Raw genomic sequence first — 27,915 nt, 5'->3', positions numbered from 1 at the left:
AAGTCGTGCCGAGGTCCCCTCCTCCTCCTCTGGCCCTCCCGCCCACCTCCTCCTCCTCCCGGCCAGGGGTGTACAGCTGGCAATTTGCAGACGGAGAAAGTGAAAGGCGGTAATTGGCTGTTCGGTGGTCCTCTGAACCACAAATTAACCCCCCTGTGATTGAAACATGAATTAGCGAAAGTGTGGAATATCTGCTGTCCCTCAAGAGCCGTTAGGCGTCGTAAAAGTCCCGATAATTAGACTGCACCACATCGGCTGGATCGGAGTCCATTGGCCGTCTCTTCTGGTGTGGAAAACAATAAGGTACGAGATCCAACCAGACGAACTAAATTACTTTAGGAGATGTGGGACGGGTGCGGGATGCGATCGAGTGGATAACGGGAAGGGGGGGACGGGGGACGGCGAGCCTCTGACAGTCAGACGGTCGTCCGAAGCTCTTTGTTTAAACAGTTGAGAGATGATGAAGTGAAGGAATATTGTCAAATTTAAATGTGGATAAAGTTAGATAAGGTTGACATTGAGACCGCATTGGATCCTCCACTCTACGCTGTGTGGTGGAAACTTCTTGGAGGTTTTGGAGAGGTTTAGAGAGCTTCTGTGGATCCGTTGTGTAACCCTAGGGATATGGATGGGATGCACGGTGAACCCCGGTCCTCATGGTTTCATAACCAATGAAGGTTTGATAATGAATCATCAGTTTTATGAGACTTTCGGATCGCTTTTCCGATTTTGATGCTAGGAGTTTGAACTATTGAAATGAAAAGTCTTATGACAAAACTATTGTATTTTATAACCTCCACTTTACAGGTTACTTCACTTTGTTTCTGAGGTGATGTAATGCCTCAGTGGAATGCCATTTGAAACCCACCCAGAAGATAGTTTCAGAAGGTTAATAATAATAAGGCGTTATCTTATGAATTCAACCATCCTGGTTTAGCCACGTCCATCCGTGCCATGTGCTTACTGAGGTTTGATCTCAAATGACCGTTTTTAATTAAAGACAGCCTTTCAGGTACTCCGTCACGCCATGTCTTTCTGTGAGGGGAAAACTGCCCAGATGTGTGAGTGAGGCGTGCGCATGCGCGTCCCCGTGAGACTCGACTTGGGAGCGTTTTAACCTGCGGTCTCCTACAACCCCACACACTACCGTATGTGTGGCTCAGGGATCCAGTGGGGCCCTCAAGCTCAGAGATGGAGGCCTCGGTTCCATTGCTTTCGAGGTATCAATAGCAGGTCTATATGGCCGCCCTAGGCGACCTAGTCATGATGCACAGACACGTTTTAAATGGATGTTTAACAGCGAACACTAAAAGGTCTAAATGGGTCCACAGAAGCAGCCTTGAAATGTCGCACTGAAAGCCATGTTTTAACCCCGTTGGATAAGGTCAATGACAAGTACACTACTATAGAGGCTGATCAGGTGACCCACACACGCACACACGCACGCACGCACACACACAATGATGTTTTGGATTGAATTAGATTTGTTTTGGCTCCCCAAGTGCCTCTGTGTCTTTAAATCTCGGGGTATACTTTCCCCGTGTCGTCCGGTAAACAGCTGGCCAGATGTTTCACATCAGACCGCCACTGCAGACGTGCCGCTCTAAAGCAGTCTCCCGTCTGTGACCTGATTGGACAAACAGGTCCATCGGCCTGCAGCCTGTTGTTAGAGACAACGCTGAATGGAACTGTAATAACCTTAACCTTAACCCAGTTGGATTAACCTTAACCTTATTCTAGTTCTATTAATACACCTGGAATAACGTTAAACTAACCTTAACCTTATTCCAGTTCTATTAATACCCTTGGAAGAACCTTAACCTTATTCTAGTTCTATTAATACACATGGAATAACGTTAACCTAACCTTAACCTTATTCCAGTTATATTACAACGGGAATAACCTAACCTTAACCATAACCTTATATTCCAGTTGCTTTAATACAACTGGAGTAACCTTAACCCTCTACCTTAACCCAGTTCCATTTACACAATGGGAATATCCTTACCTTAACCTTAACCTTATTCCAGTTATATTAATACAAGTGGAATAACCTAACCTTAACCTTATCTAATATCCTAACCTACCAAATGTAATAATCTAATACGCGAAGGTTATTCAAATTGTATTAATGGAACAGGAATATCTTGACATTAATCTAATTCACCAATCTAGTGTTGAAGTGACTTTGGGTGGTTAAAATGTCCCATCTGGGATAAATACCGTCTATCTTGTCCTGTCCGTGATGAATCTGTTCTGGTTTAATCTGTTGTTTGAGAGGGTTATGATTACCCTTAGTTAAGGACTTGTTTCATGCACCGGGTGTGTGACGTTTGACCCTCAGCCGACCAGTCGGCACGGCCCGCTGGGCAGACTGTGCGTGCGATGTCACTATAGGTTAGAGCCCGCCCCTCCTAGCCCCCCACAGTGATGTGATTGGTTGGTTTGGTTGATAATTGGTTATCATCGGTCGGTAGGCTCCTGTTGTCTTGTCCGCTCACAGAGATACTCAACGCGTCTGCATGAAAGGGGAGGTTGGCTTGTGACTTAAAAACTGAATTGTGGTTGGTTGGTTCACCGAGTTGAAACAGTTACACATAATATTAAAGGGGACCTATTATGCTTTTTCGACTTTTATGACCTATAAACGTTGTTATAATGATTGATAGTCATGTTTAACCGTACACAAAAAACGATGTCGATTTTCGGGAAACTCTTCCTCTCATCTGGGCGCTTTCAGCATTCTCTGTCAACGCTCGGTTTCGTCCCTCTCCGCCCCCTCGCCCCCCTCCTGCCAACCCAACTCTGTTGTGATTGGTTACTTTCCTTGAAGCGCGCGCGCGGGCAGATTTGACCAGGCATATGGGGGCGCGGCAGGAGATGATTTCCCGGAAATGTGAACAAGTGAATCGCAAACGTTGTCCCGAGTGTTTAGCGCTCTGCACAGCCACCCCAGACTTTCAGCAGGGAATACGTCGAAATGCATGTACGTCATTATTGGACACTTTAGTCTGGTTAAACATGACTATCAATCGTTATAACAACGTTTATGGGTCATAAAAGTCAAAAAAGCATAATAGGTCCCCTTTAAGCACAAATATCTTCCAACAAGGTAAACACAGTCACTCTCCATTTCACATCGTTCCAAACCAATGACCCCACAATCTGACCTTTGACCTCTGACCTCTGACCCCATGTCCCCCCCCCCCCCCCCGTCTAGCCTCCAGCCATGCCCCCCCACAGCCAGCGGCCGTCCCCCGCCACCCTCCTGTTGGTGCTGTGGCTGTCCGCCTCCACCCTCGCCCAGACCACGCCCAGGACCAGGACCACGCCCACGCCCCCGCCGGTGACCACGCCCAGGACCAGGACCACGCCCACGCCCCCGCCGGTGACCACGCCCAGGACCAGGACCACTCCCACGCCCCCGCCGGTGACCACGCCCCCGGCCCCCACCCCGGCCAAGCCCTCCCCCTCGGCGGCCCACGGCGACCGCCTCAAGTTCCGCCTGGTGGGGTACCCCCGCAAGCACAACGAGGGGCGCATCGAGGTCTTCTACCAGGGCGAGTGGGGCACCATCTGTGACGACGACTTCTCCCTGGCCAACGCCCAGGTGCTGTGCCGCCAGCTGGGCTTCGTGTCCGCCACGGGGTGGGCCCACAGCGCCAAGTACGGCAAGGGCCAAGGTGAGAGCAGGCCGGGTCTGCCTGCTACTGCTCTCCTGTTCCCTGACGCACAAGACGGCGGTGGCACGTTAGCGCCCTCTCTGGTCACAAGACGCAACTGCAGTCTGAACGCGGTTTAAAGGGGACATATTATGAAAACGACACTTTTCCTGGGATCTGGGGTGTTGTTTTGGGTCTCTGGTGCTCCCACACGCATAACATTTTTGAAAAAAGTCTGTACATGATTTTTTGAGTGAGATATGCATTTCTGAAAGTTCCACGAAAGTTTGACTATTATTAAATTATAACTAGTAGTAATCAACTTAAAAGTATTGACAGAAATACATTTCTATCATGGTGTCGGTGAGTTGAGGGTATCACAAATGTTGACCCATGACCTGACCTTTGTTGTCACATGACAGAGGTCTTTGACCAGAGCTGAGGCCCCCACTGCAGCTGGACCTCCACCCCTTTGGAAGGGGCTTTGTAAGCTGAACGGTGGTCTCTCTTTCTCTGGTGCTCAGGGAAGATCTGGCTGGACAACGTGCTGTGCAACGGCGGCGAGAAGAGCATCGACGCCTGCAAGTCTCGCGGCTGGGGCAGCAGCGACTGCACCCACGACGAGGACGCCGGCGTGGTCTGCAAGGACGAGAGGATCCCCGGCTTCGTGGACTCCAACGTCATCGACGTACGTAGCCAACGTGTTCATTAGCTGCGGTGTGATGAATAAGAGAGCGCATGTAAACAGTGTGTTCATTCGCTGTGGTGTGAAGACTAAAGGCTTCCGAAAAATGTGTTGCCTTGCGTCGAAGCGACGCTGCAGCGAGGGCTGCGATTGGTCTGCTCACTTAAACCCGACGCAGAACCAAAACCAAAACCAAAACCAAAACCACCGTTGACGTGGAACCATAAGCAGCCTTTAAAAGAGCGTATGTACACAGCGTGTTCCTTCGCTGTAGTATGAGGTGACTGTTTGTAAAGAGCGTGTTTATTAGCAGCAGTAAAGTATGATGACTAAGGGAGCGTATGTAAACAGCATGTCCATTTACTGTAGTGTAGTTTGAGGAGAGAGTAGGTAAACAACATGTTGATTCAATGTTGTACTAATGCAGTACGACTGTGAGGTTACCTCAGCTCCGCCCCCCCCCCCCCCCCCCCAACTGGGACGTAGTGGGAGCGATGGTTTCAGAGAGAAATCAGCCTGGAAGTCGGTATACGTTATACTCCCTGCCCCAGAGCCAATAGACTGCACGATCAGCCATGTGTTCGGCATCTACCACGCTCCTTAGGTCGCTCCCAGCTAAGGCTAAGCATACAGACAGCAGGGCCTGGAACCAGTTAACACAGCAGGTCCTTACTGGCTACGTGTTCATGTGAGGCATTTAGCTACAGTAGCTAGCTACTGAAGGGACATGGCGTCGGTCATACTTTAAGGAGGGTAGCGACACAGCAACACCGAAACGTTTGGCATAAAAACAACACTTCAAGTTTCTGTCATTGAACGAATGAATGATCTACCGTTCTGTGTTTCCCGTCTGGGACTATGAAGGTCCCAGCCTTTATAATTAGGAGATGCGTTTACCAAAGTGACTCGGGAATGCCCTACGTCTGAACTACAGATCATTCAGATGTCCTTTATGGTGACATATTGTACCTCCAGGTGAGCGTGGTATTAGCCGTTAGAAGCCGTTTTGAAAGTCAGCCTCTTCTGACATCAAAAATGGGCGTGTCCAACTAGATGTATGCTGGATAGATCAGTCTCCCAGCCTACCCAGTGGACTGAAGCAAACATTCCTCATCTGTCCAGCACACATCTAGGTGGACACCACCACTTGTGGTGTCAGAAGAGGCCGATTCCCAGAGCGGCTTGTAATGGCTAATCACATTCGCACCTGGTGGTATAATATGTCGCTTTTAAGGAGCAGGTGGGGTCTGGCGTCCTGATCCGGGACACAAACACCTCAGACTGTGGGTATCAGGGCTCGAACCCGGTTCCTATGTACCGTTATAGAAGCCTTGCCTTGCGATCTCCTAGACTTATGGACGACAGGGGGCCGGGCTGAGCCTGGGAGCCAGGCCCTCAGACTACGTGCTGAGCTCACCTGCTTTCAGTTATCTCACACACGCCTCATGTGGTGAGGACCAGAGGGAGACGGAAGAAAGAGGAAAACATTTCACAATCTGTAATTCTGGTTGGCGTTCCGTTTGTCCCTCGGGAGCGAACTTCCAAACAAACGTGGTGTCGAGGCGGGGATCACTGACACACGCCTGCCAGAGTCTCTCCGCTGAAGAGCGACTGAGGTGATTTACTGCAGAGAGAGAGAGAGAGAGAGAGAGAGAGAGAGAGAGAGAGAGAGAGAGAGAGAGAGAGAGAGAGAGAGAGAGAGAGAGAGACCATGACTCATCCCCCCGTCTGCTCCAGTCATTCAGAGGAATTTAAATGCGTTACAGAGATGACGGGATCAGGTCGTAAATGTGCTTTGTTCATCATGTGTGTCGCGCTGATTTGGTCAACACTCTCCCTCTCCGATATAGGCCCCCATTTCCCAAACATAATAACCTATTATAGCTGAGTGTAGTTTCTTTATGGACATTTATTTATATATTGAGATCATTTATTTGTTATTGGGTAGGACACTTGGTCAGTTTCAGGGTCTTTATTCCTACAGCCAAAGACTTTTGTCACCTAATATTTTGTACGCATTGAGTCCAAAGCAGCCGAGAGTGAATCCCCTTCTAGACCCAGCTCAGTACTGAGCAGGTGGGGGTCGCCGAGTTGCTCAAGGATCGGGGTTTCGAACCCACAACCCTTCTGACAGAACACGCATGTGGTTAAGGTGGCGACAGCAGCTCAGGAGGGTGAGGGGGTTGATTTGTACCTGGAAGGTTGCTAGTTCGATCCCCGGCTCGAGTGTGGAGGTGTCCCTGAGCGAGACGCCTCCCCCTCACCGCTCCCGACGAGCAGGCTGTCGCCCTGTAGGGTTGACTCGCTGTCAGTGTGTGAATGAACGGTTCGTAAGCCGCTTTTGGATAAAAGCGACTTAAATTGAAACAGAGAAATATTGCGTGTTCCTCCTTCGTCACCTCCGCCCACAGGCCCACGTGGACGAGAACAAGGTGGAGGAGGTGCGGCTGCGAGTGGTGGTGGGCGGAGCCAAAAGGAGGATGCCCGTGACGGAGGGCGTGCTCGAGGTGAAGCACAAGGACAGCTGGACCCAGGTCTGCGACCTGGGCTGGACCCCCAAGAACACACGGGTGGTGTGCGGGATGCTGGGGTTCCCCCACGAGCGGAAGGTCAACAAGAAGTTCTACAAGTAAGCGGCCGCGCGCCAACATGCTTACAAAACTATTTAAACTACTATAAAGCGTCATGTTGATGTTCCGATACCATTTTTTCCTTTCTGATACCGATACCGATTCCTGAACTTGAGTATCGGCCGATACCGAGTATATACCGATACAGCGTCTAGCATTGTAACTACTAATAGCCATTGTTCTTATTGAAGGGTTCTCTTACGATGTCAGTATCGTATGGTTGGTCCACCTACTTATTTTTTCAGAACTAACTATAATTATATTACATTTGTATTCTTGTAGTTATGCGTCCGTGCAGCCAACGCATCCGACCATTACCGAACGCAGAATAACACTGCACGTGTTTTGAAATGATCTTTGCCTGCGTAGTAGGCAGCATCGGAGGAATTTCCGATACTTATATCGGTATCGGAAAACAACTCTACCCATTAGTGACATCACACGTGGGAGTATCCAACCAGATGTCGGCTGGACGGAGCAGCAGTCCAGTTGGTACAGGCCACAGCTGAGCTATATACAAATCTCCTAACGCAGGGTTTTTGCAGAGGTCCTTTCCGATTGGCTCGAATTGTTCCCAGGTGTCGTCATTTGTCAGTTACGTCATCCGGCACAAACGTAGGCCAATCAGAAACAACAAGTGCGCAGAGTGCTGTCGTCCCTTTGGTCGTGTTGCTCTTTGGACGAGTCCTGAACACACACAACCTCCCAAATTGGTTTGGGGAAGTCTAGACATTCAACACCACACTGTGAGTCATCGGCTTTGAGAGAAGCCTGAAGAGGAGTAGGAAACAATGGCGAGATCTCACATTACATTACTTACATTTGATTCCATTTAATATCATTATACATATATATTATCGACATGAGAGATTGCATTCATACGCATCATTTTTGTTTTTGAAAACGTATAATGAGAAAGGTCACTCCACCGTTGAGCGGATTTAAACCGATATTTCTCATCACCTCAGACTCATTAGAACGTTACAAGATAAGGTTATATGTTGTCGATTCAGATTTCTTTGAATGCAGTCTTTTTCAACATTTCTGTCCAAGATATGGCAGAGGTTGAACCACAGCCACATGCAGCCTGTAGTTAGCTAAGAGCAACACATGCTGCACATGCTAGGTGTAGCTAAGAGCACATGCTACCCATGGGACCAACGCATGCTAGGTGTAGCTAAGAGCACATGCTACACATGGGACCAACGCATGCTAGACGTAGCTAAGAGCACATGCTACACATGGGACCAACGCATGCTAGACGTAGCTAAGAGCACATGCTACACATGGGACCAACGCATGCTAGACGTAGCTAAGAGCACATGCTACACATGGGACCAACGCATGCTAGACGTAGCTAAGATCACTCGCAACCTCTCCTGAACTCTCTCTCCTTCCCTCCTCAGATTCCCTGTATACCTCCCACCTCTCTTTCCTTGCCTCCTCCCTCTCCTCTCCATAGGCCTCTCCTCTCTCCCCCGACTCCTCCCTCCTCCCTCCTCCCTCCCCCCCCCCCACAGCTCCTCTCTTCACAGCAGTACGAGGGGAAACATGGGCTTTCTCAGTTGCGTGTGAAGGTGAAGACCGGATGGAAAACCGCCGGAGTACTGAGGAAGAGGAGGTGGAGGAGGAGCAGGGAGGGACGGAGAGAGGTGGAGAGAAGGATAGGAGGAGGCAGGGACGGGGAGAGGAACAGATGGAGGAGGAGGTGGAGGAGGAGCAGGGAGGGACGGAGAGAGGTGGAGAGAAGGATAGGAGGAGGCAGGGACGGGGAGAGGAACAGATGGAGGAGGAGGAGGAGGAGGAGGAGGAGGGGGAGGAGGAGAGGGATGGGTGGATGAGGAGGAGGAGGAGGAGGAGGAGGAGGATGGGTGGATGAGTAGGAAAAGAGGGATGGGTGTAGGAATGGAGGGTTGGCATTTCCAGATCACACTGGTTGTAGCGGGGGTCGGTCTGAAGAAACAAGAGAAAGCATCAATAGCAGGACTGTTCCTCTTCTCTCAGCACACCCAGCGGGAACTCTGAGGTCCATGGTTTCATTTTGTGGAAAAATGAAGAGCCGATCGCGGACCACCAGGTGTGGCGTTGATTGGCTAATGATCATCAGACCACCAGGTGTGGTGTTGATTGGCTAATGATCATCAGACCACCAGGTGTGGTGTTGATTGGCTAATGATCATCAGACCAGTTGGAGAAAGAAAAAATGGACCAGACACAATTCCTGCACTCAGATTACTGAGCCACTGTTTGGTACTTGACAAGCGCTGCTGAATCTGTCGTGTTTGTTTTTCCATCGTTTCCTCCGTCGAAAAGATGGCAGATGGACCATAGCCACAGTGGAAGAACCAGTCTTCACGTTATGAAAGACAGGCCAGACAGCAGACAGAATCCGAGCCAAAACCCAAATCGTCTAACCTCCCATGAACTTCCTTTGTTTGTCTGGAAGGCAGCTGTGAAGACATCTCCGTTTAATAAGCTAGAAGGACGGTGGTTGTGTGGGTTCTCGTAAAAAAACAAAGGATAATCACAAAACACAATCAAATATTTATAATCGCACCCAAAATATCCAGAGTTTTGGCTTGCCAGTCCCACTCAGCCGATCACAGAAGAACTCAATCAATCAGTCTAAGAGAGATGGAAAACATGATTTCCACAGACATAAAGAGTGTCTGTCGCGGCTGTGTGAAGCATTACCGCGTGTGCATACCGCTCATGAAGAATGTATGCTCTCCACTCTAATGGACGCCCTGCAGCGCGCTGTTTACCCTTCGCCAGTGCCACTTCCTGTCCAGACAGGAACGCACTCCGGCTGGCCTCTCTGTCCACACGCCGGGCTGTCTCGGTGAACCCAATGACAGGACGCCAAGGCCGGTCTGTTGCCTTTGTACAGCCTCCGTAATCCCGGTCTCACATTATCACGACAGCGTCTAGCAGAAGATTAGCAATGACCCTTCGACAACCTGATGTGTAGATGTACGTGTGTGTGTGTGTGTGTGTGTGTGTGTGTGTGTGTGTGTGTGTGTGTGTGTGTGTGTGTGTGTGTGTGTGTGTGTGTGTGTGTGTGTGTGTGTGTGTGTGTGTGTGTGTGTGTGTTTCTTGGCTGTCCGCATACAAGACAGCTTCCTGTGTAAACGCAGCCTCGAGGCCTGTATTGTACTATGAACTGTGTGTGGGCTGTCTGGGATTCGACTGTGCTGTACTCTGCTGTGTGTGATGTTCTGGGGCTGTTTGACTCTTGCAGAACGATCATAAAGAGGGCAGCGGTGAAAGTCTCCAAGCCAAAGGTTAACGGGACGGCCAGTGCAAGGTATCCACTAGCGGGCTAACCCACCGTCCCATTGAGACAGTGGGTTCCCGGACACGTAGCTTAGCTCCGGTCGCTAGCTAGTTTCTAGGCGGGTTTCTCTGCATGTGTGGAAACCCTTTAGCCCTTTCTATTGGTCGTTATAGTTTGTAGCTTTAGTCTCATCGTAGCCTGGTGTTGTCGCTCTCCTCCTTTCTTCCTTGAACACATTTCCTGGCCGGGACAAACACCAACAGATTTGATAAAGACATATTGGCCTGTAACTTTCCAGAAGAAAAACAAAAGCCTAATATCAATCACAGAGTGCAATAAATTGATGATTTATTATCACAACGATGCCTTGAACTAAGTGCGGAAGTGTATCTGTTTCCGTGATTAGTTTTATGATTTGGCCTCTGTTAACCTCCTTGTGATGCGACAGATGTGATCCAATCTGAGCCTGGTTTGTCTGGCCAGGACAAAATGTTTTTCCAGGATTAATTCCTTCCAATAAAAACACAACAGCCTTGAATTCTCTGCCCTGTTAGCTGTCCATGGATGAGCTCAGACCATCGGGGGTATTATACAAGGAATACACACAAGCATGCGGTCATTTACCAAGCCCACAAGTGTAGGAGACTGTCCATGAGACAATACGGCACATTGGCTAAATTATCGATAAGAGAACAATATTTAAATGGTATGGTAAAAAGGTTGCGGGTACAGTGGTTACAGTGGATGCTGTGTGTGCAACAATATTATGGGATGTTAGATGGCTCTACATTCCAGTCAGCAACAAGGAGAGCCATTCAGGAGAAAGCATTGCTGTTGTCATTTTATTGTGTAATACTAGAATAACATAGTATTAACTACTCATAAATATGTGATTAAACATGTAATTGATATTCATGTAACATGTAAAGTACTATTCATTATAATGATTATACGGATTTTCCATAAAACCATATAATCCTATAACCAAACAAGTAATGCGAATTTCTGCATTACATCGTCAAAATAAGTAACTTGAATTGATTTCTTCCTTTATTCATAAATTCAGAAAGAAAAACTTTTAAACATCCATCTTTAACATCATCAAGTGTATTCTTTGCAAGTGAAGACATCTGACAACATAATCTGATCTTGTGTTCATTGCCCCTAACCACTGTTTACATTGCAGGCAACCAACCAAAGCTAAAGCTAACGCCAAAGCTAACACTAAATCTAAACCCAGCGTCTCTGGCAAAAGGTAATCGGAGGACAAATGACCCGTCGGGGTACATTTGCTCCATGCAAGTTTTTCTTTTAACCAGCTGCTGTGAAACCATGATGCAACAGCATCATGTAGTTCACTCTCAGTGTCAGTGTCATCACCTTTGCCGTTCAACAAGGTTTTTAACAATGTTTAAAATCGCTCCTGGGGTTTTGCAGTGAATGGCTGCGGCCGTTTGCTGCGTGTTTTGATTTGTGGGTATTTGTTGTTGTTGTTTACGTTGTTGTACAGTCATTTGCCATCAGCTTTATTACCCTAAAGGGCTGATTATGGTTCAAAGTCGACGCAACGCAAGGCGGTATACGGACCCGTTACGTCCTTGCGTCCACCGCAAGGGCCTTACGTGCGCCTAGACCGCAACGACGGTCTAGGCTACGCAGCTGCAAGGGCTGTGATTGGTCCGCTAATTAAAAGCCGGTTCTGCGTGGTCCTTGCGTTGCATCGACGTGGAACCATAATCAGCCCTTTACCCTAACCCTAACCTATACGCTGTGTGTAACCCCCCCCCCTCTTCGCAGGCTGTCCCTGGAGCGGCAGAAGCACCACTTCCTGGTGCACTCGGTGGCGTGCACGGGCACGGAGGTGCACCTGGCCGCCTGCCCACTGGAGTTCAGCCGGCCCAACGCCACGGCCTGCCCGGGGGGCATGCCCGCCGTGGTCAGCTGCATGCCCGGGCCGCTCTTCACCCTCCACAGCAACGCCAAGAAGAAGCTCAAGATCTCGGTGAGCGGGCGCTAACCGGCTAGTCTCTGATGCTAACCTGCCTGTCCCTGATGCTAACCTGCTAGCCTCTGATGCTAACCAGCTAGTCCCTGATGCTGACCTGCTCATCTCTGATGCTAACCTTCTAGTCCCTGATGCTAACCTGCTAGTCTCTGATGCTAACCTGCTCGTCTCTGATGCTAACCTGCCTGTTTCGGATGCTGCCCTGCGAGTCTCTGATGCTAACCGGCTAGTCCCTGATGCTAACCTGCTAGCCTCTGATGCTAACATGCTAGCCTCTGATGCTAACCTGCCTGTCCCGGATGCTAACCTGCTAGTCTCTGATGCTAACCTGCCTGTCCCGGATGCTGCCCTGCTGGTCCCTGATGCTAACCTGCTAGCCTCTGATGCTAATAATGCTAGCCTCTGATGCTAACCTGCTAGTCCCGGATGCTAACCTGCTAGCGCTGTGCCCTGCGTCCCTCTCCAGGCCAACGTGCGGCTGAAGGGGGGGGCCCGGGTGGGGGAGGGCCGCGTGGAGGTCCTGAAGAACAGCCAGTGGGGGACGGTGTGCGACGACCGCTGGAGCCTGCAGTCGGCCAGCGTGGTGTGCAGGGAGCTGGGCTTCGGCAGTGCCAAGGAGGCCCTCACGGGGGCCCGCATGGGACAAGGTCAGGGCCCCGCCACCGCTACACACACACACATATAAAGTCGACGCAACCCAAGGGGGGTTACGGACCCATTAGGACCCTCCTTAGGACCCGCAGCAAGGGCTGTGATTGGTCCGCTGACGTAAACCCCTACGTAAACCCTGACGCAGAACCATAACAGGTTCACGAATGCGTCGAGAGTGACTGCGTGGTCATTGCATTGCGTCACCGTGGCGCCATAACTAAGCCTTTACATTTACATTGAGACGTTTAGCCGTCAAAATGTCGTCGAGTGAGGACAATAACAGTAGAAGCTACAAAAACAAACTTTATAGCAACGCACTGCCTAGTGGCCGAGGAAAACCAGCTGGACAGTTACATAGGAATCAGAAACCCGAGGTTAGTCGTCATGGATGGTTTTCATTGTGGTTTTATGAACTATTCCAGCAGTCATAGCATTCTGTTTCTGTAACCAGAGGTATTTACAAATAGCGCTGGATGTGAGTGAGGGCATCAGAGGGGTTTTATGATTCCGGATTGTAAATGTTTGAGTGGTAGCATATGCCGTCTACGTCTGACCCTGAAACCAGATCAGGTTCGAGTACTTGCTGGAATGTTACGCTGTCCGTCCCAAAACAAAGTAAAAAAACAATGACATTCCGATGTCCACTCGCGCTACATTTATTTAGCGTGCTTTGCGGAAGAAATCGCAAAGGGAAAGTTGCCAAACATGGACACAAGCCACTAAGTGAGAGTGTTCACCTCCCGTTGCTTCGACCGCTGTCGCCGGCGTCTACAGACTACAGACGCTCTGACTGCTCCCCATTGTGGAGCCAGTCAGTCGTTACCGTGGTGATACGAGGCAGGAGCCTGGGTCTAATCTCGGAGGTCATCCGCCATTGAGGGCTGTGATACCTGAGGGAGGAAGGGGGAGATGAAGCCTAGCGGAGGAGGCATCCCGGGAATGGGAGGAATGTGTGGGGGAGAGAGGGAGAGGGTCGTGAGCAGCTTTGCACTGCGCCTCCACCTTCACACTCGCTGTGATTATGTTTCGGCGGAAAGTTCTCCGTTGTTTAGACTAGTGTGTGGGAGCAAGGCATCACACACACAAATACACAGCCAAACACGTACAGAGAAACACACACATACTCCTGCATTGACTAATCTGACTCAGGATCCAGGAAAAGTAATTTGTCTGAGGAGATTTCTCAGAAAGTGTCTGTGTGTACATAAGTGTGTGTGTGTGTGTGTGTGTGTGTGTGTGTGTGTGTGTGTGTGTGTGTGTGTGTGTGTGTGTGTGTGTGTGTGTGTGTGTGTGTGTGTGTGTGTGTGTGTGTTGATGCGCGTGCGCATGTGTGTGAGTCTAAGAGTTTCGATCACAGACTGTCTTTGAGCAGAGGGCATTCCTCTGGTGATGTCACAAACCGCAGGAAAGCTTTTTACATTTTTCACATAAACAGCCTCAGTAGCTTCCTCAGATGTCCTTTAAGGACAGCAAAGATCTCTTAGCATGCAAAACCGCGGAAAAATTGGTTTCCTAATCTGCCTGCCTTCCTGTTTACTTTTCCGTGTGTGTCTGTCTGTCAATTTTCCGGTCTGCCCGTGTATGCTTGTTGGTTTGTTTGTGTGTGTGTGTGTGTGTGTGTGTGTGTGTGTGTGTGTGTGTGTGTGTGTGTGTGTGTGTGTGTGTGTGTGTGTGTGTGTGTGTGTGTGTGTGTGTGTGTGTGTGTGTCTGTCTGTCAATTTCCCGGACTGCCCGTATGCTTGTTGGTTTGTTTGTACTTGTGTGTGGTATGCGTGTGTTTCTGCATATGTTTGTGTCTACATGGTGATGATGATGGTGTGTGTGTGTGTGTGTGTGTGTGTGTGTGTGTGTGTGTATATATGTGTATGTGTGTGTGTGTGTGTGTGCATGTATATGTATATGTGTGTATTTATATGTGTGTATGTGTGTATGTGTGTTTATGTGTGTGTGTGTGTGTGTGTGTGTGTGTGTGTGTGTGTGTGTGTGTATATGTGTGTATTTATATGTGTGTATGTGTGTGTGTGTGTGTGTGTGTGTGTGTGTGTGTGTGTGTGTGTGTGTGTGTGTGTGTGTGTGTGTGTGTGTGTGCATGTATATGTATATGTGTGTATTTATATGTGTGTATGTGTGTGTGTGTGTGTGTGTGTGTGTGTGTGTGTGTGTGTGTGTGTGTGTGTGTGTGTGTGTGTGTGTGTGTGTGTGTGTGTAGGCATGGGCCCCATCCACATGAACGAGGTGCGCTGCACTGGCCTGGAGCGCAGCCTGTGGGCGTGTCCCTTTAAGAACGTCACCAAGGAGGACTGCAGCCACACGGAGGACGCGGCCGTGCGCTGCCACGTGCCCTACATGGGCCTGGAGAACTCGGTCAGACCCTCTCCCTCCTACCCCCTCCGCCCCTGTCTGTCTGGCCCCTCGCCCATCTGACCCTGGGGGGGGCCAGGACCCCCAGAAAGTCTGGGAGAGGAGTTCCCTTCATACGCGCGTTGTGAATCAAAATGCAGTCTAGGGCTGAACGATTCGGGGAAATAATCGAGTTGCGATTATTTCGACCAATATTGCGATTTTTATTTTTAAAGTTCCTTATGTTCTGTATTATTCGATAAACCAGCAATAAATCATTCTGGGGTGTGATCAACACAACATTGGAAGCAGTCAACATATACTGCTTTTTCCTTCAGGCCAGGCCTATGTGTTGAGATGAATTGATGCATGAATTGATATGATAGCATCTTTATTTATCTATTGAATTGTTAAAGGATAAGAAATACAAATTTTACTGATCTCCAGTCAATAACAGTAAGAAATCAAAAATTAAATAATTGTCAAAGACTTTGGGATTTGCAAATCGCATTACATCGCAATGTAGGTTTGAATTTGATTGATCGATCGGCCCTAATGCAGTCTGAAACATCCACTCCGTTCCCGCTGAAAAAGTCGGACTGTTGTCGTCACTGGTCCGATTTTTCCGTGTTTGGTCGAGGAAACAGAGACCCTGTTTCTTTTCGCAACACCAGTATGAAGCAGAACTCTCTTGAATTATATTATATATATCATATTATTTTAGACTATAGTCCAGCGTGACGGTTTACCTTTAACGAAGGTTTGCTGGAAAAATTATTCGGAGGCATCATCAGGGCAGAATGTGATATTATTCCTGTATTCTTGGATAATTCTATCTCATTGATCAAATGTTACCCGTAAACTGAACACAATGTTAATCCAACGTTATGAAAGTAGTTTGGTTGATATTTCTCTGTCATATTAGAAAAGCGCTGAGCAATATATACTGAGAAAAGTATTTCTAACCCCAGTATATAAGATGTATATATATCCTTATATACATCATATATTCAGATGTTTCCCTCCCCTTGAGATCAGCGATTGAGAATTAACACTGATTGATCACAACATACACAATCTACCTCTCTCTATTCTGTCTTCAAGCTCCACTGTCTCTAACCTCACCATTCTAACCCTTACGGCATATTATAAAATTAACTATATATTAACTTTCTGGTCTTCACAACTATTAACATACTTAACATTGCATCGGTTTTCTGCAAATGTTGTAAATCCCCAATACCATGTGTATATGTTTTGGGGGATGATAAATGATTGTTTTTGTGGCGTCTACCCTAACATGCTTCTGATGAAGGGCATGGCTGGAATCAGGTCCACATGTTGCTAGCCAATGCCTTTCATGGCTCCCATTGACACACGTGGACAGTCTGGGCAGAGTACAGTAAGAGATTATTAGTCTCTTACCCATTGATCAACAAATTTAAAGCAGCAGTCCGTGTTAATGCTTAAACAAATATTTCTTACATAATATGAGGCACTTCAAATTGTAATTTCAATGCAAATATTGCATCACAATGAAAAAAAATATAAAAGGTAATCAGATATTCAGATGAAAAATTATGCTATCCTCGGATGCTAATGTTGCATAATTTGAAGCCGTTGGTTAGCATCTTACACGGCCTGCGACCCAGCCCGTCTGCGTGTGTCCACGACGCTAGCCCCGTCATGCTAGCCGCTAGCCCCGTCATGCTAGCCGCTAGCCCCTTCGTGCAAGCCGCTAGACCCGTCGTGCTAGCCGCTAGCCCCGTCGTGCAAGCCGCTAGCCCCGTCATGCTAGCCGCTAGCCCCGTCATGCTAGCCGCTAGCCCCGTCATGCTAGCCGCTAGCCCCGTCATGCTAGCCGCTAGCCCCGTCATGCTAGCCCCGTCATGCTAGCCGCTAGCCCCGTCATGCTAGCCGCTAGCCCTGTCATGCTAGCCGCTAGCCCCGTCATGCTAGACGCTAGCCCCCTCATGCTAGCCGCTAGCCCCGCCATGCTAGCCGCTAGCCCCGTCATGCTAGCCGCTAGCCCCTTCATGCTAGCCGCTAGCCCCGTCATGCTAGCCGCTAGCCCCGTCATGCTAGCCGCTTACCGCCGACTCACCGCTGTACCCCTCGCAGATCCGCCTGACGGGAGGACGCACGCGGTACGAGGGCCGTGTGGAGGTCCTGGGCCCCGGGCCCAACCGGACCCACAGCTGGGGCTTGATCTGCGGGGAGAGCTGGGGCAGCAAGGAGGTCACTGTGGCCTGCAGGCAGCTAGGCCTGGGCTACGCTAACCAGGGCCTGAAAGTAGGTTACTTACCCACGCTAAGCTAATAGCTCCACGCAGTGACACTGGTACGACCCTCTAGGCTAGGGGATGGAGGGGATGACAAAACCAACTCTAACAGTGAAGAATCTTGGTTTCACAAGTAAATAAAAGGGTTAATTATAACAAAAGAATATCAAGTCCAAAATAAGCTGTACATCAGGGTGAGCCACGGCCAAAATAATAAACATAACAGACTTACAGTAAAACAAAAATAGTCTTTCTGATTCCAACGAAAAACCAAGGTTAAGCCTAGCTCCCTAACGTCAGAAAAAAAAAGAGATGGGGCACCAAATAAAAGGTCGTTCAACACCTAAAGCAAAATATGACAAAGAATAAAGCAAAATAAAGTAAGTAATGGACACTTAGGTTAGCTTAGCTTCTTTAGCTAGGGATGGGTGGCTACAACTGAATCTATAATGCACCTCGCTGGAGGCGGGCCTGACATCACACAGATCCTCTGCACTGAAAGGGATCCACTGACCCAGTGTCTCATCATGGGACCCGAGATGAACAGGTTTTCACTCCGCTGGTCAACGTTCTTTCTCTCGATGTTCTTCATCGAAGGAGGTAATTAAAGGGAGTACGGACCGCAGCCCTGTCTAAATTTAAACCCAGAGAAGGAAGTGTGGTTTGGCGGTGCTGGGACTGGAAGCAGCGCAACACACTGTCAGACTAAACACACCAACCCCGCTATCACATCAAACCAGCCCCGTGGAAGGCACCGCGGACCGCATCCCTGGAACCCACTGAGGGCCCCACCCAGGTCCGCAGCGACAAGACAAGCTGCTCCCTCTAACAACCAGTGTACTTTCAAACTGTTACATATGACAGATTACTGCCATTGGAAGGCAATACTTTCCTTTTAAATATCAAGCCAAACTCATAACATCCCCAAACTACAGTAGCCGAAGAGTCCGCCGTCCACTATGGGACCTGTGATTGACAAGCTCCCACAAAACTACCTCAGAGGTCATCACCGTGCACCGTCTCCCCATGCCTGAAGCCCTCCCCCCCCCCACCCACACACCTTATCAGCCATCGCTTATGGCGTAAGGTTCTCATCTTTAAAGCATGCTGAAAGAAAACCAAAAATATTTTGTCCCTCATTTGATGGTAACAGCATTACTCAACGCAGCCACCTGCTATCCAAATGATATGAGAGACGAGTCATATTACTTTATTACTGCTACAAAGTAATATACCGCTGTAACGCATTACCCTGCCCCCCCCCACACTGCTAATAACCAATAACCGCTAGCCCGCCGCGCAACGCTTTCACGGCTACACTAACCGGAACGCGGAACTCCGTGCGAACTCACGAACGCGGAGAACCCCCGACGAAGGTCCCGGTCCGGACACGCCCCCCCCTCTAACGCTCCCTAGGCCCCCGCCTGCAGGTGCGGATTGTGGGCGGGCGGACGAATTATGAGGGCCGTGTGGAGGTAGAGGTGGGCCCGCGGTGGGGGACAGTGTGCAGCGCGGGCTGGACCACCAAGGAGGCCATGGTGGTGTGCAGGCAGCTAGGCCTGGGCTACTCCATGCACGCCGTCTCTGTGAGTAGGAGGTTTGGATTAAGGTGGACTGTTTGGAGGAATAGATAAACTACGGTGTTAGTGTGTGTTGGGGGGGGGGGGGGGGGGGGGGGGGGTATTTTTGGGTGTGTTTAAGGTAAATCAGTGCGGCTTGTTGACGCGTTGGGTTTTTTAAAAGTCCCTTTATATGGTTAGCAGTAAATCTGAGGAAAATATATTTTTCAATTACCGGTAAAGATCATTGAGTGTCAAAAAAGAATTGATAAACAACATTGAAAGAAATCGTCCCATTAAAATAATTCCGTTTCCCAGGGCTAGCCGGCCCTGGGTGACCTTAAACATGCTGTTTGGTAAGACATCCTCAACAGCGCCATCTTCTGACCAATCTTGTCTAAGCAAGGAAGTGCCAAGGGTTTATCTAAGAGTATGATATAGGTAAGATCAGGTACCACACAATCAAAGAGGTGCGATTCGATTGGCTATGATGGGGGTCCGAACAGCTTTAAAAGCTGATTGGTTGAAAGTGTATGCCCACCTTCTCGGGATGCGACCCCAACCAAGACTATTGCCTATTTCAGAGGAAGTTGGGGTCACATGTCTTGAAGGGATAGTGATGGTTGGCTTATGAAAATATGTTGACTAAAGCTGTCGTGTCTCATCTGTGTTTGTCCTGGTGTGTCTGTGTGTGTCCATCTGTATGTGTCTCTGACCATCTCTCTGTCTGTCTCTCTGTCTGTCTCTCTGTCCGTCTCCCTGTCCCTCCTCTCTCTGTGTGTGTCCCGTCTTTGTGTGTGTCTCTGTGTGTCTCTGTCCTTTTCCCTGTACATCTCCCTGTGTGTCTCTGTGTGTCTCTGTGTGTGTGTGTGTGTGTGTGTGTGTGTGTGTGTGTGTGTGTGTGTGTGTGTGTGTGTCTGTGTGTCTGTGTGTGTGTCTGTGTCTGTGTGTCTGTGTGTGTGTGTCGATCCGGCGGTCAGGAAACGTGGTACTGGGACAGCAGCAACGTGACGGAGATGGTGATGAGCGGGGTGAAGTGCACGGGGGCGGAGATGTCGCTGAGCCAGTGTCAGCACCACAAGGTCCTCAACTGCCAGAAGACCGCCGCCAAGTTCGCTGCTGGGGTTATCTGCTCCGAGTGTGAGTTCCCACACGCACGTAAACACACATAAACACACATAAACGTACGCGCACACACACGTACATATGTACATACCACGCACGCGAGCGAACACGCATACATGCACAAGGACGCATGCGTTCACACATATACACACACTCACTCACAATCACACATGGACGCACGCATGTACCCGCACACACACACACTCACACACACACACTCAGACAGACACATTCAATGCACCTGCATAGAAACACACATGCACACACACACAAAGGGATATTTCGCTGGGTTTCGAACCCCTTACTGGACGTTCCTGCCTACTTACATAAACAAATGGTTTCCAACGCATACACCGCCCCGCATATCACCGCAATGCTCTGCCAGGTCCCAACATGTCTCCTTCTCCCCCCCATCCAGCGGCCTCGGACCTGGTCCTGAACGCGCCAGTGGTCCAGGAGACGGTCTACATCGAGGACCGCCCGCTCCACATGCTGTACTGCGCCGCCGAGGAGAACTGCCTGTCCAAGACGGCGGCCAGCGCCAACTGGCCCTACGGCCACCGCCGCCTGCTGCGCTTCTCCTCCCAGATACACAACATCGGCCGCTCCGACTTCAGGCCCAAGGCCGGACGCCACTCCTGGGTCTGGCACGCCTGCCACGGGTAGGACCTCCGCCTCCACCTAGGACTTCCTGTTTCACTTTCACTTTCGCTTTCACTTTCAGTTTCACTTCCACTCAGTTTCGTTTTGAGGTTGTTTTCAAAGGTTACGTTTGGCTGCCTTTTTATTGTATTGTAAGCAGTTACTGGCTTAAATGACTTTGTAATCATTGAGCAAATGCTGCTGTCCCTCGTTATTTTCGATACATGGTAGTAAGGAGCAGGTAGGAGTGAGGCGGAGTCTTGCTCAAGGTGCCTACAGGTAGACTGTGGACGTCGAGGATTGGAACCCAGAACCTCTCGTCTGGGATTCAAACACCCCGGCCTCTAGAGTACAGTCCTGCCTCTGTGATGAGCTGGTGTGTGTTCTGATGCTATTGTGTGTATTGCGGTGTGCAGCCACTACCACAGCATGGACGTCTTCACCCACTATGACCTGCTCACCTCCAATGGTACCAAGGTGGCCGAGGGACACAAGGCCAGCTTCTGTCTGGAGGACAGCGAATGCTATGAAGGTCAGAAGAACCAAAGAGAAAGACGCGCTTAGCCTCCTGCAAGTACTGCAGGAGAAATACTTTACACAGTGCAATACTTTGGTCAAGGTTAACGTCCTCTATCCAGTATTCGATTGAATTTCAAATTCTGAAATGCAATGCTCCAAAACGATCAAAACGATTTACAAAGTCTGTAAAACATGCATCACTATTACGTCTGAGACAATATTCCGTAGAGCTTTTCCCAGTGCCGTTCCCAGGAAGGAGATTTGGTTTTGTGTCTGATGCATAAACAAGAGGGTCTCTCTCCAGGGATCTCCAAACGCTACGAGTGCGCCAACTTCGGGGAGCAGGGCGTGACGGTGGGCTGCTGGGATCTGTACCGCCACGACATCGACTGCCAGTGGATCGACATCACAGACGTCAAGCCAGGGAACTACATCCTGCAAGTAAGGAGCGAGGACGGGGGAGCGTCAAGGCCTCCGACCTGGCAGTCGCCAAACATTTGGGATGACGGAATCACGTCGGAATTGAGGTTGTGATTCATCGGGAGGTTAGGGTTGGGAAGACAAGATACAGATGTTTTGGGGTAGTTTTCTAGCGTGCGTACAAGTGAGTGAACGGGAAACTAGAGTTGAGTAGAAACTTCCTGTCAGACATCAGCACTGCCAGAGTTAGACGCTCAAGGAGAGCCAAGAGCAACTTGTAAAATCCCGCTGGAAAGACAGCACCCTCTAGGGACAAACACTGGTCATTGCAGTTGCACCTAAACATAAAAACAAGGTCGTCATTACAATACCAGGCAGGTCACATATACAGAATAAAATACACAGATATAAAATATATGCAGCAAAGGCTGTAATAGGTTGGTAAATTTGCAAATATACCTCAACTAATACTGTGGTTCTAGACCTATGAGAGAGAGAGAGAGAGAGAGAGAGAGAGAGAGAGAGAGAGAGAGAGAGAGAGGGTCTCTGTATTGTTGGTCGTTTCATTAATTCAATGTTATCACCATTTTATTGGACTGTATATATGATCCCATCCCATCTGGGAACATTTAAAGTAGGTCTTGTCTCAAGGTTCCCCAGTCTCTTTCTGTTTCTGTGGCTCTGTGTGATGCTGATAACTCTCTGTCTCCTCCCCCGCCCCTTCAGATCGTCATCAATCCAAACTTCGAGGTGGCGGAGAGCGACTTCACCAACAACGCCATGAAGTGTAACTGTAAATACGACGGCCATCGTATCTGGCTGCACAACTGTCACACCGGTAAGCAAACGCACACCACGAAAACACACAGACTATACACAGACTATGGGATGTTTGTCTAGTCATACATCCCATATACAACCCTTACTGGAATAACAGTTGTTGTTTAAATGCAACATTTTGAATAACTTTTATTTGTATGTCGTTTCCCCGGTGAAGGTGATGCCTTCAGCGAAGAGGCGGAGCGTCTGTTTGAGAAGTACCCGGGTCAGCTCAACAACCACATCTCTTAACGCGCACCTCGCCGTCTGCGTCGACGTTGTTAGTTTTATTTTTTTATTACCTACGTTCGTACATTTTATAGGACACTTCTCACGAGTCAGAAAGATTTACATCGAGAATCCCTTTTGTTGGCCTTGCGACCAGTATTCCCCGCCCCTCACCCCCTCTCTGATTGGTTGGTTGTTGTTCCGGTTGATGACGCCATGACACTTCATATCATCCATCAGGGATTATTTTTATTTTTTTTACAAAGAGTTACTATACTTGAATATTCGAGTGCTACTCTATTTCTAAGCTAGTTTTAAGTTCAACGTAAGCTTATGCTACGTTTTGTTAAACGACAGGAATACCTACAACATGTTTGTTTTGTCCTTGTCCGACTGTGCTGATGTCTCCTTTGTGATGTTATTGGTTGAGATGTAGTTTCGTTTTCTTTGTTCCCATTAAGTTCAACTCAAGAGGGATATGATTAAAAGCTATCATTCAAAGGTTTGTTCAAACGCTCGAATTCCCTTCCAGAAGGCTGACGATTTCGGATTGTGTCTTTTCATTTGCTGCCGTTGTTTTCTAAAGCCCATGGTTTAAGGACACATATTTTCTGCTTGTATTTATTTCTGGGTTGTTTATCAGCACTTTTGTCATCTCTTAAATTCTCCCACATGCCCTCCACATCCTCTGTATGCATGCCATGTTATATTGGGAATTAACACAGTCAAACAGCCATGCACAATGTATGCCATGTATGTAAAGCAAATCTAGTCAAATTTACCTGAATAAAAAAAAGCCGACTGATTTCTTGTCAGCCTGCCAAACATTTTCTAACCCCTGGTTCTGTCTCATACATTAATATATCTTATAAATACATTCTGGTTTTGTTTGATACTAGCGGTTGCAGAGGAAACTAGGTCAAGTTTACGTGTCGTCAAACTGCAAAAACTGTTCTATGCCATATTTTAATATCGCTGCTGCGTTTTGATACCATTTTTAGGAATATAAACAGGACTAACCGCCACTTAAAAATGAAAGCGTTGCAAACGTTTAGGATATACACTCAAGTTTATTAAACATACACATGGACGACACAGGAACATAGAGTGTAGAGATACGACTTTAGATATTTAAATATCTTCTATGATGGCATCGAACACGAACCGTGTTTCCAACTTAAAATGATGAAGAGACCAAGTGACAAATCCCAACGTTGTAGAGTCAAAGTTCTGCGGTCAAACGACTGGAAGTGTCTCCGGTTCCAGCAGTCCGATCCAACACCACTATACGTTAATTATACATCCTTCGCTGGAATCCCGATCTTTCAACACCTCAATTCACGCCACGACCTTCTGCAACGAATGTACCTTAGAAGATGGCTCCCATAGAGTCCATTGGACTGGACCGACCGCCCGTTGGAAACGCAGGAGTGAGGAAGGCTGATGATGATCGTGATCCGAGCGCTAGGCGGTTGGGTTCCGACCCGAGACAGAAAGGTAGGCTGTGGTCCGTGATTTGGTCCGGGACCAGATCCAGGTCATGGACGGCCCGTCTGGCCCGGGGGGGGCGGTACACCAGGTCCAGGGCTGTCCAACTAGTCCAGGACGGTTCGTTTGACAACCCGGCCCTCGCGGTCGATGGCGTAGTTGTAGTTGCGGGGTCTGTCCAGGGCCTCCTCGATGCGCTGGTCAAGGTTCTCCAGGGTGATGAAGTTCTTGGCGTCCTCCTGAAACACACCACAGACCACAGTAGACGGGTTCAGAACCCGTCGCCATGACCACCGCCTCACTGGTACCCAAACCCACCGCTGCTTCTACCGACTGAACGCTTAGGGCGTAGTTTTTTTATCCAATCTAGAAGTAGAATCGACATCGGATCAAATGTGTACGGATTAAATGCACACAAATCAATGTTTATCAACATCATCTTGCTTATCCTTGGTTGATATTCTGTAACCCTAATGTTGGAATCATCTTGGGTGACTTTGAGGTCTTTCGATAACCATTTGGTATTGATAGCGAATGTCATCGTGTGTAAAGTAGCCGGTCGGTTTTTCTTTAAGAACGCAATACCTCTCGAAAATAGCTAATTAATAGAACATATACAGTCCGGGCAATTTAGGAAGAGGGGTGTAGGAGGACAACACCTCACCTGTAGCTGCAGGATCTCCTGCTCCTTCTGCTGGATGAACGCCTGCTTCTCATGGTCCCGCTTGAGGATCACGTCCAGTTTCCTCTGGTCTGCCTCCGCCGTCTCCTTCTGCACGCGCAGTTGTCTGATGCAGGACACGCGCGAGAGAGGAGGTCTGTGTTATTCCACGCGTAGGGCTGGGCGATATGACCAAAATATCATATCCCGATATAGGTCATTCATATCCCGATAACGATATATATCACGATATAGCACATTTTCTGTAAATTCAATGAATGAATAAATTAATATTTTCCGCACTATAAGGCGCACCGGAGTATAAACCGCAGCCGCTAAATTGAATGATGTGTACATATATAAGCCGCACTGGACTATAAACCACAGGTGTTTTATGTTGAATTACCATTAGGGCTGGCCCGAATGCCATTTTTCAGGCTTCGAATACTCGTTGGTTTTTCCGAGCGAATATTCGAATACTCGTTCCCGAAAAAAAACACCATCAAAAACAACGTTAATAATCCCTATATACTCCCTGGAACCGATTTTGATTGATTTATTGACCACACAGCCAGGCTGGTGGAATTTGTTGTCAGCTTGGTACAGGTTCCAACTTACAAAACATATAACACAGATATACATACAGAAATACACACTACACAATACATACCGATTTTGACAGTATCTGCATATTTTGTTGAAGATTTAATAGCTTTTGAACGTTAATTAGTAGGCCAAAGTAGGTTGAAGTTCCTTAGTTTTTCCCCGTGAAAGCGAACAGCTGTTGTTCCATTCCAAATCAGCTGTTCAATGCTGCACCGTTATATAAGCCGAAAATTGGGGAAAAAAGGCGCGTCTTATAGTCCGAAAATTACGGTAGTTTATATAAAATGACCACATGGAAAGGCCTATTTCGTAGCCCCTCTTTTTGGTACGAGCTCACTTTGTCTTGGCTGGTCGTGGGAGTCCTTCTCCTATTCAGAATTGTCACGTTCACTCTCCTCCATGTTTGTTTGCCATGCGTTCATGTGCCGTGTGGAAGAATGTAAAGCGTCGTCCAAATGACGTAAAATATTACCGTAAAGAGTGAGATTTGCGACAAGACGATATAAACGATGGAGGATAATATGAAACGATGAGACATTTTTATATCATCACACGATATATATCGTCATATCGCCCAGCCCTATCCACGCGTCACACAGATCGGCTGCTGCTGCTCCTCCGTCCGCCCAATCCCCCTCCCCCCCACCCCTCCCCCGCTCTTCACTCCCTGAGTCCCTGGTATCTCCTCACCCTGCTCCTCCACGCACGTCAACTCCTCCCCTAAACCGCCATCATCACCAACTCCCCAACCTACTCCTCCCCAACCTACTCCTAAACACCTTCTCCCCCCCTCCTCCTCCTCCCCACCACCATCCCTCCTCTTCCTCCCTACCTCCCCCTCCTCCTCCTCCTCACCTGATCTTCAGCATGCGGCGGTTCTCTGCGTCGTTCCACTCCATCAGGATCTTGTGCTCCTCCGCGTCCTGTCTGGCTCTCTCCTCCGCCAGGGAGCCCGTCTCCTCCTCGTACTTCTTACGCAGCACCTCCTCCTTGAACTCCAGTCTACACACACACACACACACACACGGATCAGGATTCAGTGTCAAGCTGTCGGTTAATAAACTGAAGCTGAACTGCATCCAGAATTTCTTTACTGCGTGTCGTACATGAACAATCCTTCATTATCCCTGTTAAGAGTTATATAATGTTCTCTTAATAAGCAGCAGTTATCAAGAATGCCGTTATTATGTACGTTCTATTGTAAGTTCTGTTCTTCACCATGAAAGTGGGAGCCTTCAGTTTAATCCATTTTAAACAAGACTACCCTGCATGCTAGACTGTTACAGGATATATGGAAATGGCCACGAAAAGATAGTCTTTGACCTTTCACCAACACTTTAAATAGACTATAGCCAATATTTACTGACGTTTGCCCTTCGTGATGTAGGTTAGGCTATTGGACTGATATCAGCGTGAATGTCAGACTGAATATAAAGCCACGTACCGAAGCGCCCTCATGATCAGGTTGTACTCCGTGAACCTCTCCTTCATGACCACCATCTCCACCGGGTCCACGGGGGGCGGCAGCTTGATGCGCCCCTCTTTGGACTTGGCCGGCGGGTCGTTGCGGGACTTCCTACCCCGGACCGACTCGACCCACACGCCGCAGCGGGGGGCGAGCAGCCGGGCCGCGGGGAGGGCTCTTCCCCCGATCACTTTGAACATGGTCAGCGCAGTTGAATAGTTAAATTAATCCTTAGTTTATATGTCTATTCATCCGTACAAAAACACCACGCTTGGCCGTTTCTCTTTCGGGTTCACGTAACATTGAACCAGCAATGTTGTCGTTACATGGGGGACGCCATGATGATGTCCTCTGACCTCTCAGGGAAGTGGAAACCTCCGCGGCTACCGCCCCCTGTCGTCTGACTGGAGCAACTACACCTCAACACACACACGCACGCATACACACACGCACACGCACACGCACGCACACGCACACACACGCACACGCACACACACACACACACACACACACACACACACACACACACGCACACGCACACGCACACGCATACGCACACACACACACACACACACACACACACACACACACACACACACACACACACACACACACACACACACACACACATGATGTAGCAAATATGCAAAGCATAATATGTAGAACAATTGGTCTATTCTGCATTTTCATTATTTATGAATACATCTTTATCCAATCTTAATTTAATGGATTATCTCCCATGGAAACATCTAAAGACATCAAGTATCCGCCCCTCAATGTGAATGTGGAGTGAACTGAAATCGACTTCTATTTATAATTCCTCAGACACGCTAGAGAAAGCAGGAATTATGG

General features: G+C 48.6%; 2 protein-coding genes across 7 annotated transcripts; one reads left to right on the top strand and one right to left on the bottom strand.

Annotated features, from left to right (window-relative positions):
* The first annotated feature begins 70 nt into the window (after positions 1-70).
* loxl3b (lysyl oxidase-like 3b) lies at positions 71-23,712 on the top strand. Of its 6 annotated transcripts, none has more exons than XM_056590816.1 (16): positions 71-303; positions 3,221-3,683; positions 4,187-4,350; positions 6,759-6,976; positions 10,219-10,284; positions 11,441-11,509; positions 12,052-12,256; positions 12,726-12,906; positions 15,120-15,274; positions 18,962-19,117; positions 20,071-20,230; positions 20,634-20,877; positions 21,274-21,389; positions 21,681-21,817; positions 22,523-22,634; positions 22,794-23,712. In XM_056590816.1, exons 2-16 carry the CDS (start codon positions 3,230-3,232, stop codon positions 22,865-22,867), a joined length of 2,511 nt encoding a protein of 836 aa, XP_056446791.1. In that variant the 5' UTR covers positions 71-303; positions 3,221-3,229; the 3' UTR covers positions 22,868-23,712. The 6 variants fall into 6 exon arrangements, with proteins under 6 accessions (XP_056446791.1, XP_056446790.1, XP_056446792.1 ...); XM_056590815.1 differs by lacking the exon at positions 18,962-19,117 and adding an exon at positions 17,372-17,542; XM_056590817.1 differs by lacking the exons at positions 11,441-11,509; positions 18,962-19,117 and adding an exon at positions 17,372-17,542 and having other exon boundaries at positions 72-303; positions 22,794-23,711.
* Positions 23,108-27,438, bottom strand: mrps26 (mitochondrial ribosomal protein S26). The gene is made up of 4 exons (XM_056590911.1): positions 27,043-27,438; positions 26,454-26,600; positions 24,996-25,119; positions 23,108-24,570 (listed from the first exon to the last, which is right to left on the bottom strand). The coding sequence occupies exons 1-4, from the start codon at positions 27,261-27,263 to the stop codon at positions 24,439-24,441; spliced, it is 624 nt and encodes a 207-aa protein (XP_056446886.1). The 5' UTR covers positions 27,264-27,438; the 3' UTR covers positions 23,108-24,438.
* Positions 27,439-27,915: the final 477 nt, after the last annotated feature.

The sequence above is a fragment of the Gadus chalcogrammus genome, chromosome 5, assembly GCF_026213295.1.
Source record: "Gadus chalcogrammus isolate NIFS_2021 chromosome 5, NIFS_Gcha_1.0, whole genome shotgun sequence".
Taxonomy (NCBI): domain Eukaryota; kingdom Metazoa; phylum Chordata; class Actinopteri; order Gadiformes; family Gadidae; genus Gadus; species Gadus chalcogrammus.
Note: the sequence above shows the minus strand (reverse complement) of the source record. Positions and strands in the feature narration are given on the sequence as shown.